At 55.6% G+C, this 10300-nt stretch overlaps 1 protein-coding gene across 1 annotated transcript in view; it reads left to right on the forward strand.

Annotated features, from left to right (window-relative positions):
* RGS3 (regulator of G protein signaling 3) overlaps positions 1-10300 on the forward strand; it is a 66603-nt gene that overhangs the window by 21859 nt on the left and 34444 nt on the right. The window contains exons 9-10 of the mRNA XM_029960615.1: positions 150-261; positions 6072-6112. Coding sequence (XP_029816475.1) covers positions 150-261; positions 6072-6112 — 153 coding nt within the window. The remainder of the gene's footprint in view (positions 1-149; positions 262-6071; positions 6113-10300) is intronic.

The raw sequence follows: 10300 nt of genomic DNA on the forward strand, positions 1-10300 counted from the left end.
GCAGCAGAAATCAGCCCCTGGGGAAGGGGTGCCTGGGCTGCCTGTTGTGGCTGGTGCGTGCCCCCAGGGTGGAGGACACTTCCAGGACACTGTCAGTGCCAAGAGATGGATTCCTTACAGCTGCTTCTTTGCTGCTCCTGTGCTTCCAGGTGACCCTCTTTGTCTACTCGGACCTGCTGCTCTTCACCAAGGAGGACGAGCCCGGGCGCTGCAACGTGCTGAGGAACCCTCTGTACCTGCACAGTGTCAAGCTCCAGGAGGGTGAGTGCCTGCAGCAGCAACTGGAGACATCTGGGGAATTTTCTGGCTGCTAGCTATAGAGGTTTGTGGCCAGCAGCAAGATAGCCCTCCACTATCCCACTGCTCCCAGTGTGTACCATCCAACTGGTCCTTCCAGGGGTGCAGGGCCAGCATCACCCTTCCCTTCCCTGCATCCCTGGGAGCTCCATCTCCTGGGACACCTCAGGAGCACTCAGGTAGCCCCCCTTTCCAGGGCTTTCTGGGTGCATATCTCAGGATTTCGGGCTGGGGGACTGGCTGTGGGGGCTGTTGCCCTTGCTGGTGTCACACTGTCTGCAGCTGAGGCTGGGAAAGGGAAGTGAAGGTTTGAGGTTTCCCCCGTGGTGCCTCGAGGGAGTTCAGAGATTGGCTTCAAGGGTGACTGGCCAAGCCCTGCTGACCTTTACTTTGCTGCTTCTCGCTTCAGCCACCCACGGTTTCCCCTGTGCATCCATCCCCCTGCAACCCCACTGGGGTGGAAAGAGCAAACCCTGCCCTCAGGGCAGGGCTGGGACCTTGCCCTGGCTCTCTCCATCCTGGCTGACCTTTTCCTGTCCCACCAAGGCCTTGGAGAGGGCTTCTAGGGCAGGGAGTGGCTCAAAACGGGTTATTTCAAGTTGAAGTGTACAAGAGATGCCCTTGAGCTACTCGGGGTCAAAAAAGGAAGAGTGAATTGCTGTACCACATCCTATTTGCTACAGTGGAGCCACTTCTTGGCCCTGGGCCCAGTCTCACCTTGTTCCTTCTCTGGTGTGGTTGTTTTTTTGGGTATGGGCTTGTTTTATGTACAGTTCCCTGACTGTGTCAGCATGGGGCTGGTGCCCCAGCTCTTCCTCCAGCCCTGGCAGTGGGTGTTCCTGGACTGGGACCCCACGTGGGATATTGGGACTTGATATAAGGAAAACTTTCCTGTGATGAGCTTGGTCAGATATTGAGCTGGCCAGAGAGGTTGTGTGATCTCCATCTCTGGAGATGCTCAGGACTCAACTGGACACAGCCCTGAGTGCCCTGATCTGAGTGCTTTGAGCAGGGGGTTGGACTCCAGAGCCCACCAGAGGCCCCTTCCAACCTGAGTTACTCTGGAACTGATGAACCAATGTCTTCATGCAGTCCTGTGGCCCTGACCAGAAAGGATTAATCCAGACCTGGGTTGCTTCTCCAAAGGGATCATTTTGAGGATTAATTTTGCTGCTTCCCATGACTTTTCCCATCTGAGCCATGAGCTCTGTGGATGAGCTGTGTCTCTCCACGTGCCCCACGTTGTTCTGAGCCTCCGTGCTGGGACCTGCAGTGCTGTGCTGGACACCACAGGCTGCATCTCGGTTGTTATTTCCCATTTCCAACAACGTTTCTGCTTCCAGATGAATTCCCTGACCTACTGATGGGGGCAGAAACACAATGAGGGAGATGGGGCACCACGGCGTGAGCCATTGAGAAAACCCACTGGAGCTTCCCTGGGGTTTGCTGAGCGTGTTCTCAGTGCTGCTGATTCCTAAGAAAGGGACAAAAGAAATTGTTCCTTGTTGAAGTGCTTGTGGTCAGTGACTGCTCCCCATGTGTGCTGCCCCTGGCTGCTCCCACAGGCTGGGGAATAACTCTGCTCTTGTTCACCTGCTTGGAGAAATCGGATTCCCTGGTGCTGCTCCTGGCTCTGCACACCAGGGTCTGTTTGCAGCTGGGCACAGGAATGTGCCTCCTCACCCCAGGCACACACAGGGATTTTGTGAGCAGTTTTCTGCCACTGATTTCCTTGTTGCAATAATTATTGGCTGGACCACACCTGGAACAGCCTCACAAGCCTCTCCAGGGGGGATGTAGGTCCCTACAACACCGAATTGCCCCCGTACACTGTGAATCCAGCACAGCTGCTGTTCAGGCAGCTCAAGCCCTCCTGCTTTGGGCAGGGCTGCTTCAAAGAGCGAGGAGATGTGTGTCCCTTTTGGCAGGGCTTTAATTTGCTCTCCTGAATGGCACATGAATAGGAACAGGCGTATTGCTGCCACAACAATCGGGACATCTCCGGTGTGCTCAGCACCATTGTGCTGTTTCCTGTTCCTGTGCTGGGCGAAAGCAAATCAGCCTGATCTGCTTTACAATGCACTGTCTTCCTGCTTTAGAAGCCCAGCACTGCTGATGAGCCCCACGCCAGCCAAGGTTCCCAGTGAGACAGGCCTGGCTTCCTCACTAGATGCTGTGGGAATTTCCACGCTGCCTCGCTGGGATCCTGCTCCCCCTGGGTGGGTGTGCTCAGCTTTGGGACACAGAGGAGCGTTCCTGTTTGCAGCTGGATGAGCACCCCTGTCTCCACCCAGGATCCTGCAGACAAGGACTTCTCATGTGCTGCTTCGCTGTCCTTGGCATCGAACCTGCTGTGTCTTACAGCTCCAAGACAGGCCAAGAGAGTGGTTTATGGGCCTTCTGTCCTGCCACAGCTTCTCCTTGCTGACCCAGGGATGCTGGGAAGCACCCATGGCTTGCACCCTGCCACACTTCCCCAGGGACCCCAACTTCCCACAGTGGGTGACAAGCTTGTCCCCTCTTGGCAGCCAGGTGTGTGTGTGCTCCCTCTGTACCCCCCCAGCACCCTGCCCTGGGCAGATGGGAGAATTTGGGGGTCAGGGTGTCTACCCTCACTGTGGGCATTGCCACAGGTCCCTGGGCCCTGCAAAGGAGCAGCACCACCTTCCCTCTTCCCCCATCCATCTGACCTGACACCAGACATGCACCACCCAATTCCTGGGTGTTTTCCATGGGCTGCACGGGGAAGTGGCAGTGCCAGGGCGGTGCTGGGAGCTGCTGCTGTGCTGGGAGCTGTGTAAGTCAGAGTGGGTGTGCAGGACGAGGCTTAGCTGAGAGGAGGATGTGTCCCCACAGAGCTCACACCCTCCTCTGGGTGCTGAGCCCGCCCTGGCACAGGGATGGTTCACGTTGCTCTGGAAGCCAAGCCAGTCCCCAGCACAGCACAGCAGGAAGAGAAGGAAATATCTTCAAGTGAGTTTTTTTTAATCCTGCATATTTCCTTTTAGTTTTTCCCTGAATTTGGCTGACAGTATGTGCTGTGCTGCTGTCACAAAACATGTGGGGAGCAGAGCCCTGGATCAGCCCAGGCATCTGCCACCTCCCTGGTGTGAGGTTGTGCCTCTCTCCACGTTTTTCATGGTCTCTGTGCTCATCCTGTGGCTCTAGGACACATCAGGCTCTGGTGCTCCAGCCTGACCCTCTTGGAGTCTTGAAAACGCTCCCGTGGAAGGAATCCTGGCAAAGCTGGTTTGTGGTGAAATCTGCACCCGGGTCTGCCCTTCCTGGCTCTGCCATTGCCCTCCAGCCTCCAGGGCTTGGCCCTGGCTCCAACCCAGCTGCTGGGCTGGGCAGTCTCTGACCTCCCTTTGTGCTGCCTAAAGGCAGCCACTGGGAGAAAATGGGTATTAAGGCATTCCTTGGCCTAGAGTGGCTCCCTGCTCGGTGTGTCCTGTAGGCACTGGGCTGCTTGGCCATGTGTAGCAGCAGCCAACAGGAGCTGCTGGCTGTGGAGGTTGTGCCAAGATTCATAGTTCAATGAAGAGGAATTTGGAAGGGAACTTAATTCTGATGGTTTTGGACCTTGTCAGAACCAGAAGGAATCAACAGTAGCTCAAGAGAAGCGGGTCATTCCCTAGGCTGCTACATCCCAGGCTGTCACCTGTCTTTACTGAGGATGACTTGTTCCTCACATCACCCAGGAAAACACGGCTCAAGCTCCTGAGGGAACATGGCTGGGATGTGCTGGTCTTCTGTAATCTGCCTTGCAAGGCAGCCTGGAGAGCTTTGGTCCTGGTGCAGGGAGGAGCAGAGCCTGGCTGAGGAGCTGGGTGTGGTGCTGCTGACCCCTCGGGAAGGAGGAGCAGCAGAAGGGGGTGGTGGACTCGTGGTGTGCCAGCAACGGGTCAGATCCTGCCTCCAAATCCTCCCATGGCTCCCATCAGAGACTTGGGCTTAGCAAAAAACATGCTCCCTGATGGTCCTGCTGGGGTTTATGGAAGAGGGTGCTGCCCTGGGGAACAGTGAGTGGTGTTCTGTGGTGCAGAGGTGAGACATGGGCTCCCAGCCAGGCCCGCTCACCACGTGCACTCAAGGGTCCAGCACTGCTCCCCTTCTGGAAGTGGTGATTTGGAGGGGCAGCCCTGGGGCCAGGCTGCTTCCCTGACCCTCAGCTGGCCCAGGGGAGCACAGGGAAGGTTTTGGGAACACACAGGGGTTCCTCATGGTGCTGTGCTGCAGCAGCTGCTGTGACACAGTGCCCCGGTGTCCCCTTAGTGGTTTTCCAGCCCATATCCTGCAATGTGCTTTAAAAGTGAAGCTGGCAGTGGAGACAAACCTGCAACCCTCCAAAGGGCAGATGGAAGAGACACCCAGCAAAGGGCTCCAGACCACTTCTTCATGGGTTTCATGTTACCCATGGGGTGACTCCAGAGGCACCTGAGTCCCTCAGTGGGTCACAGCTCTTATCTTGTCCTTTGGCTGCTGCCTGCAGCAGAATTGCTTGCCTCTGGGGAACAGGGTGTTTCCAGCGCTGTTCAGAGCCTGTTCCCACCAAGCACAGCTCAGGCTGTTGAAATGAAGCAGAGCTTGTGCTGACACTGCTTTCAGTGGGATCTGCAGCCGTGCCCAGGCTGCAGCTCTGATCTCATGGCACAGATAATGGGCTCATTAAGGGCATTAGGAAAGCTGCAGCCCTGTGGTGCTGCCTGCTGCCAAGGGCAGAGCTGGTGCAGGGCAGAGTGGTGTGAAGGAGCAAAGCAGTTCCTGGAGATGGGCTGTCCTGGTTTGGAGCTGGGGTGACCCTGTGCTGGTGCAGCTTTGTGTCCTCCTGTGAGGCTGATGAGTGCCAGGAGCTGCTTCCCTCAGGGCTGGGCACACAGGGCAAATCTTCAGGGATGACTTTTTGTTGGGTACAGGGAAGGTTAGACCTGCAGGAACCAGCCTGTTGGAGCAGCTGCAGTATAACCCATCCCCTGGGACAACTGGCAGCAAGTGAGGAGCTCTGCTGGGCTGCTCCATGGGTTAGCGGGATGTGGATCAGTGTTGGTCATTGCATTGTCTGCAGCACCATCTCCTTTCCCAAAACTGTGGAAGGGCAGGTTCCTTGGCCAGGTCTCCCACTCTGGTGGGAGCTGGGGGGGCTTTGCCCTCAGCCCAGTGGAGCAGGATGAGCTCTTCCCTCTGCCCCGTGTCAGTCATTTCCCATTGCCCTGGGATTTGGCTCCATCTCCTTGGAGAGTCACTGTCCCCAGCCACTGGCATGATGGAGGCTGGGACAGACAGGAGGACCACCAGGGCCACCCAAGGGTGTGGGGCAACAAGCTGGGAATGAACAAGGATGTGGGAAGAGGAGCTTCTCTGTCAGTCCTCCTGGGAGCAAAGTGCCCACAGAGGTAAGATGAGGAAGACCCATCCTTGGTGCCCAGGATGGCACTGCAGGACCTCCACACCCCTGGGAAGGTGCCACAGGCTGTGTGTGCCAGGGCAGGTTGGGCAGGAGAGCCAGCACTTGGCCTCTGAAGGAAACTACCCCTTTTCCAAAAGGACAATCCCAAGGAGAATCCATGACAGCGCAGTGAGTCCAGGCAGGATTCCGTGCCCGTGCCCGCCCCGGCAGATGCCACATACATCACCCAGCTCACAGCCTGGTACTGGAGGGGCACAACAACAAATATTCATTCAGTGCTGTCCCTCAGCCAGTTCCTCTGCCAGTGGCTCCACTTGCAGAAATGCAGCTGCAGCTTCGTTCTGATCCTGTTTTTCCTTCGTTCCAGGTTCAGAAGATCGGAAGTTCTGCCTCCTTTACCTCGCAGAGGTGAGTGGTGCTGTTTTCCACCTGAACTTTGTAGTGGGAGCTGAACATATAAGAACAGCTCTGCTCCCTTCTGCTGGGGCAAGGAGCACTGAACAGGCTGATTTTAACTTCCTTTTTAATTAATTTGCCAGTGTTCTGGGAAAGAAATGTAATGGCTGTAGCCAGAATATATGAGTAAGAAGCTGCTAAAAGGAGTGTGAATGAGGAGGCTGGGCAGCACTGGGCCAGGCTTCTGTTCCCCTTCCCCCTGTGGATTTTCCTTGGGGTGCCTCACTTTTCTTTTGGGATTCTTTCGCCTGGGGGCAGATTTCCTTGTCTTTATTTTTTAAGGCATCTTGCTTTTCTTGTCTTCAAGTACCCAGGTTTGAAGCTCTCAAATAAAATAAGGAAGCTCAGTCTAAAAGACATAGAATCATAGCTCTAAAGCCATGTGTGGCTAAGTGCTCTAACCTGAGGTAAGCTCAGGGCATGGTCCTAAGAACACCAGGGTTGTGGGTTTAGTGCCCATAGGGCCACTCACTTAAGAGTTCGACTTGATGATCCTTGTGGGTCTCTTCCAACTCAGAGTATTCTGTGATTCTGTGAAGCAGGTTTGGGGTCACTCAGACATTGGCACAGCCCTGTTTGTGTCCTGAGGCAGCCAAGAAAACCGCAAAATTGGTTCACATTGACTGGACCTCCCTTTTTTCCTTTTCAAGTGACTTTACCGTGTTCCTGCTTTCAAGGCCTTGTATTTTCAGAGGTGGAAACGTGGATCTGGGAAAGATCCCCAGGGCACAGAGGAGAAAGGCAAACATTGCTCAGCAGCACCACAGAATAATGAGCTATTGTGAAAGTTGGGTGAAAATGCTCTGCATGGAAGTTGTTCACCTTGAGTGGCTGGACTGGGGCCAGGGCACGACCGGCTGCGGAGCCGCCGCTGACGAGTTCCCTCTTACGTTTCCTCTTGTTCCTTCCTTGTCTCCCCTGTGTCTCCCTGGGGCAGGGGCTGAGCTGCCCCTGGGGTTTGCTCAGTGCGTGTCCCAGTGTAACGTCAGCCTGGCCTGGGCTCCCTCCCAGCTAATCCTGTGCTGTGACTCAGGGTCGGGATGAGGCACTCGGGCATTTTCTCACGAAAAATGCGTCCAGAGCCTGATATTTAATTCAGAAGCTCTGGGCCCCTCAGTAGAAGTGACTGAAAGAGAGCTGGCTGTGTTTCATGAGATCTTGAGAGGTGAAGAGCTGTCTTTGTCAGGGTGTATTGAAGTGCTGGGCCTAATTGGCTATAAGAGCTCTGGTGATGGAGATTCCTGACATCCATTGTGGTTGGAGTGCAGGAGTTGGGCACAAAAAGGGGAAACATTTGCTTTCCTTCCTGCATGCTCCCCCTCAGAGGACAGTAGGTCTGGACTGGCCACACTGGTAGGATTCTGAAAATCCCTTCTTGTTCCTCCTGTTTGCATGGGGTGTTTTGGAGCAGGTCACAAGTGGAGTGGGAGCTTCCTGACCCACAGTGACCAGCAGCTCTGCCTCATGTCTCACCCCCCATGCTGTGCCAGCCCAGGCTCTCAGGTGACACTGGGACAGCCCCTGGCTCAGGGATGACACTTTGCCAAGCAGGATGTTCCCTGTGCCATCCCTTCCCTGCCAGCCCCCACAGGGTTGCTTGGAGGCTGCACTGAGCCAGGGAGATCAGCACATCTGGCTCCAGGGGGAAGGGGACAGTGAACTTCCAGCTGTAGGTCCCATCAGGCTCTCCAGCAATGGGAAATCTGGGCTCAGAAGGGGAAGCTGAGGTGCAGAGTGGGGGATGTGCCTGTGAGTGGGCAGAGAGCCAGGGCAGGACGGTGCCCTCCCAGCTTCCCTTCTGGGAAACAGTGACCTGCAGGTCACCACCCCAGGAGCCACGTGGAGCCAGGTGACCAGGCTGCAGGGGCTGGTGGCTGGAGCAGGAGAGCAGCAACCTCTCAGTTCTGCAGCACAGGGGTTGTGTGGCTCAGAGAACTGTCCTTGGTGGGGGTAGACCCCAGGTGAACAGAGACAGGCTCTTCTGAAATGAGGGGATGCTGTTGTGGGAGCCAGCCTGGGAGCATTCCAGCATCTTGCTTTTCAGGGGAGACCTCCTCACTCTCTACAACTCCCTGACAGGAGGTTGTAGCCAGGTGGGGGTCAGGCTCTTCTCCCAAGAACCAGCAGTAGGACAAGAGGGCTGGGTCTTCAGCTGTGCCAGGGGAGGTTTAGGTTGGATGTTGGGAAGAAATTTTTTAGAGAGAGTGATCAGGCCTTGGAATGGGCTGCCCAGGGAGGGGATGGAGTCACCATCCTTGGAGGTGTTGAAGGTGAGACTGGATGTGGCATCAGTGCCATGGTCTGGGAACCACGGCGGGGTTGGATCAGGGGTTGGACTTGATGATCTCAGAGGGCTTTTCCAACCTGGTTGATTCTGTGATTCTGTGATTCTGTGATTCTGTGATCTTCCTCCTGCAGGGAAGCCAAGAGGAGAGTTACCTTCAGGTGATCTGCCTTTTCTTTGCATTCACATTTCTGGAGCAAAGCTTTAGTTATAGGATTGTGGGGGTGTCACCAGGAGGTGGCAACTCTTGGCAGCCTGTGGGATGATCCCCCTCAAAGACATTCCTGCAGGATGGCTGAGCATTGAGGGGGGGCTTGGGTGCCTTACTGGGCTGGTGGGAGTGTGGGTTTGGGGTGTGAAGGTGATTTTTGCAGTGGGCTGGGTTTGAGGCATGGCCTGGCTGTCAGGTGGGCCCAGGGAAGGGGCACTCTCAGGTTGCAGTACACCTGGGACTGAGGGGGGTCTCTGGGCCGTCCCAGCGTGGCTCTTCCCGTTGCCTGATGGGTGTGGTGTCCAATGAGTGTGAGCCTCCTGGCTGTGGCACCTTCTTTTGCCTTGATGCAAGGCTCAGCCTCCTTCCTGACTCTGGGAACAAGATAGTTTCCCTCTGCAGGGGTGGATTCCCATGGAGAGAGGCTGGCTCTGCTTTGGGGACATCCTCAGGCTGCTGGGAGTTGGGGTGCAGGGGGGCTCAGGAGGGCACCCCTGGCAGGGGGGTGGCACTGGCACACTCTGGCACCCTCGGGGTCCCAGGGCTGTGGTGCAGCAGTGCCCTGCAGCTGAATCCTGCTGCCCACCCTGTGAGTGCTTGTGGCAGCTAGGAAGGATAAGGATGGATAAGGATGGATAAGGATGCACAAGGGAAGGATGTGTGTGCTGATGTGGCTTTTTGGTCCCATGTCTCTCTGAGGGGTCTGTCCCCCTCTGGACCTGCTCCTGTCCTGCTCCCTGCAGCACATGCTGCATCCCAGGCCTTGCCAGCAGCTCTGGACCTGCCAGGAGCCTTCTGCTGGCTCAGCCCCTCCAGCTGGTCCCCTCGGGGTGGAGGTGCTGGCTCTGGGCTTTGGTGCTCAGTGTGTCTGAGTCCTGTGCTGGCTCTGGGCTTTGGTGCTCAGTGTGTCTGGGCAGACACATCCCTTGTGCTGCTGTGACAGGGCTGGGGGGTGCTGGAATCTCCTGTGCTGCTGCTTCTTGCCCACAAATCATCTGCAATGAGCACTAATGTATTTAGTGCTGCTGGGAGCTCAGAGGGAGCCCAGGGGCTGGGCTGACACTGCCTTTGCTGCGGGAACAGCTCTCTGCTGAAACCTTGAGCTGCAGCCTCCTGCTACTGCTCATCTTGAGGGTTTCTGAGTGATGTTCTGACCCATGAGGTCACATATTTGCATTTGGGTGTGATGTGATCCAAAATGGAAGTCTGTCCCAATGTCTGGGAGCTGCTTAATTTATTTTAAACAAGAGAGAAGATTCCAACCTTCGGGGAGTGTCACAGAAAAGCCTCTGTAGTCATCCTGTCTGACTGTGTGCAATAAATCACTGCACAGAGTTTAAACCCTGCACAATGTGGTTATTTGCAGGCACAGAGCTAACACTGAGCCTGGTGTAGGTTCCAGCACAAGGGGTGTCTGTTTTACAGGCTCTTCAAGGTGTGGATTGCAGTGTTTGGAGATCCTGACTGCAGGTGGCCCTGAAAGGGCCAAATATAGGTTGGTGTTGGAAAGAATGCAGAAGTAGAGGAAGGTTCTCCTCTGAGCTGTTCCATTTGGTGAATTTGTTCCTTCTGGTGGTTGTGGGACAGCCCTGGTAGTCCCAGCACATAGACAGGATTTGGAAGTGAAGGTGGTACCTTTTGATCT

The sequence above is a fragment of the Manacus vitellinus genome, unplaced genomic scaffold, assembly GCF_001715985.3.
Source record: "Manacus vitellinus isolate BGI_N305 unplaced genomic scaffold, ASM171598v3 scaffold_27_pilon, whole genome shotgun sequence".
NCBI classification, from domain to species: domain Eukaryota; kingdom Metazoa; phylum Chordata; class Aves; order Passeriformes; family Pipridae; genus Manacus; species Manacus vitellinus.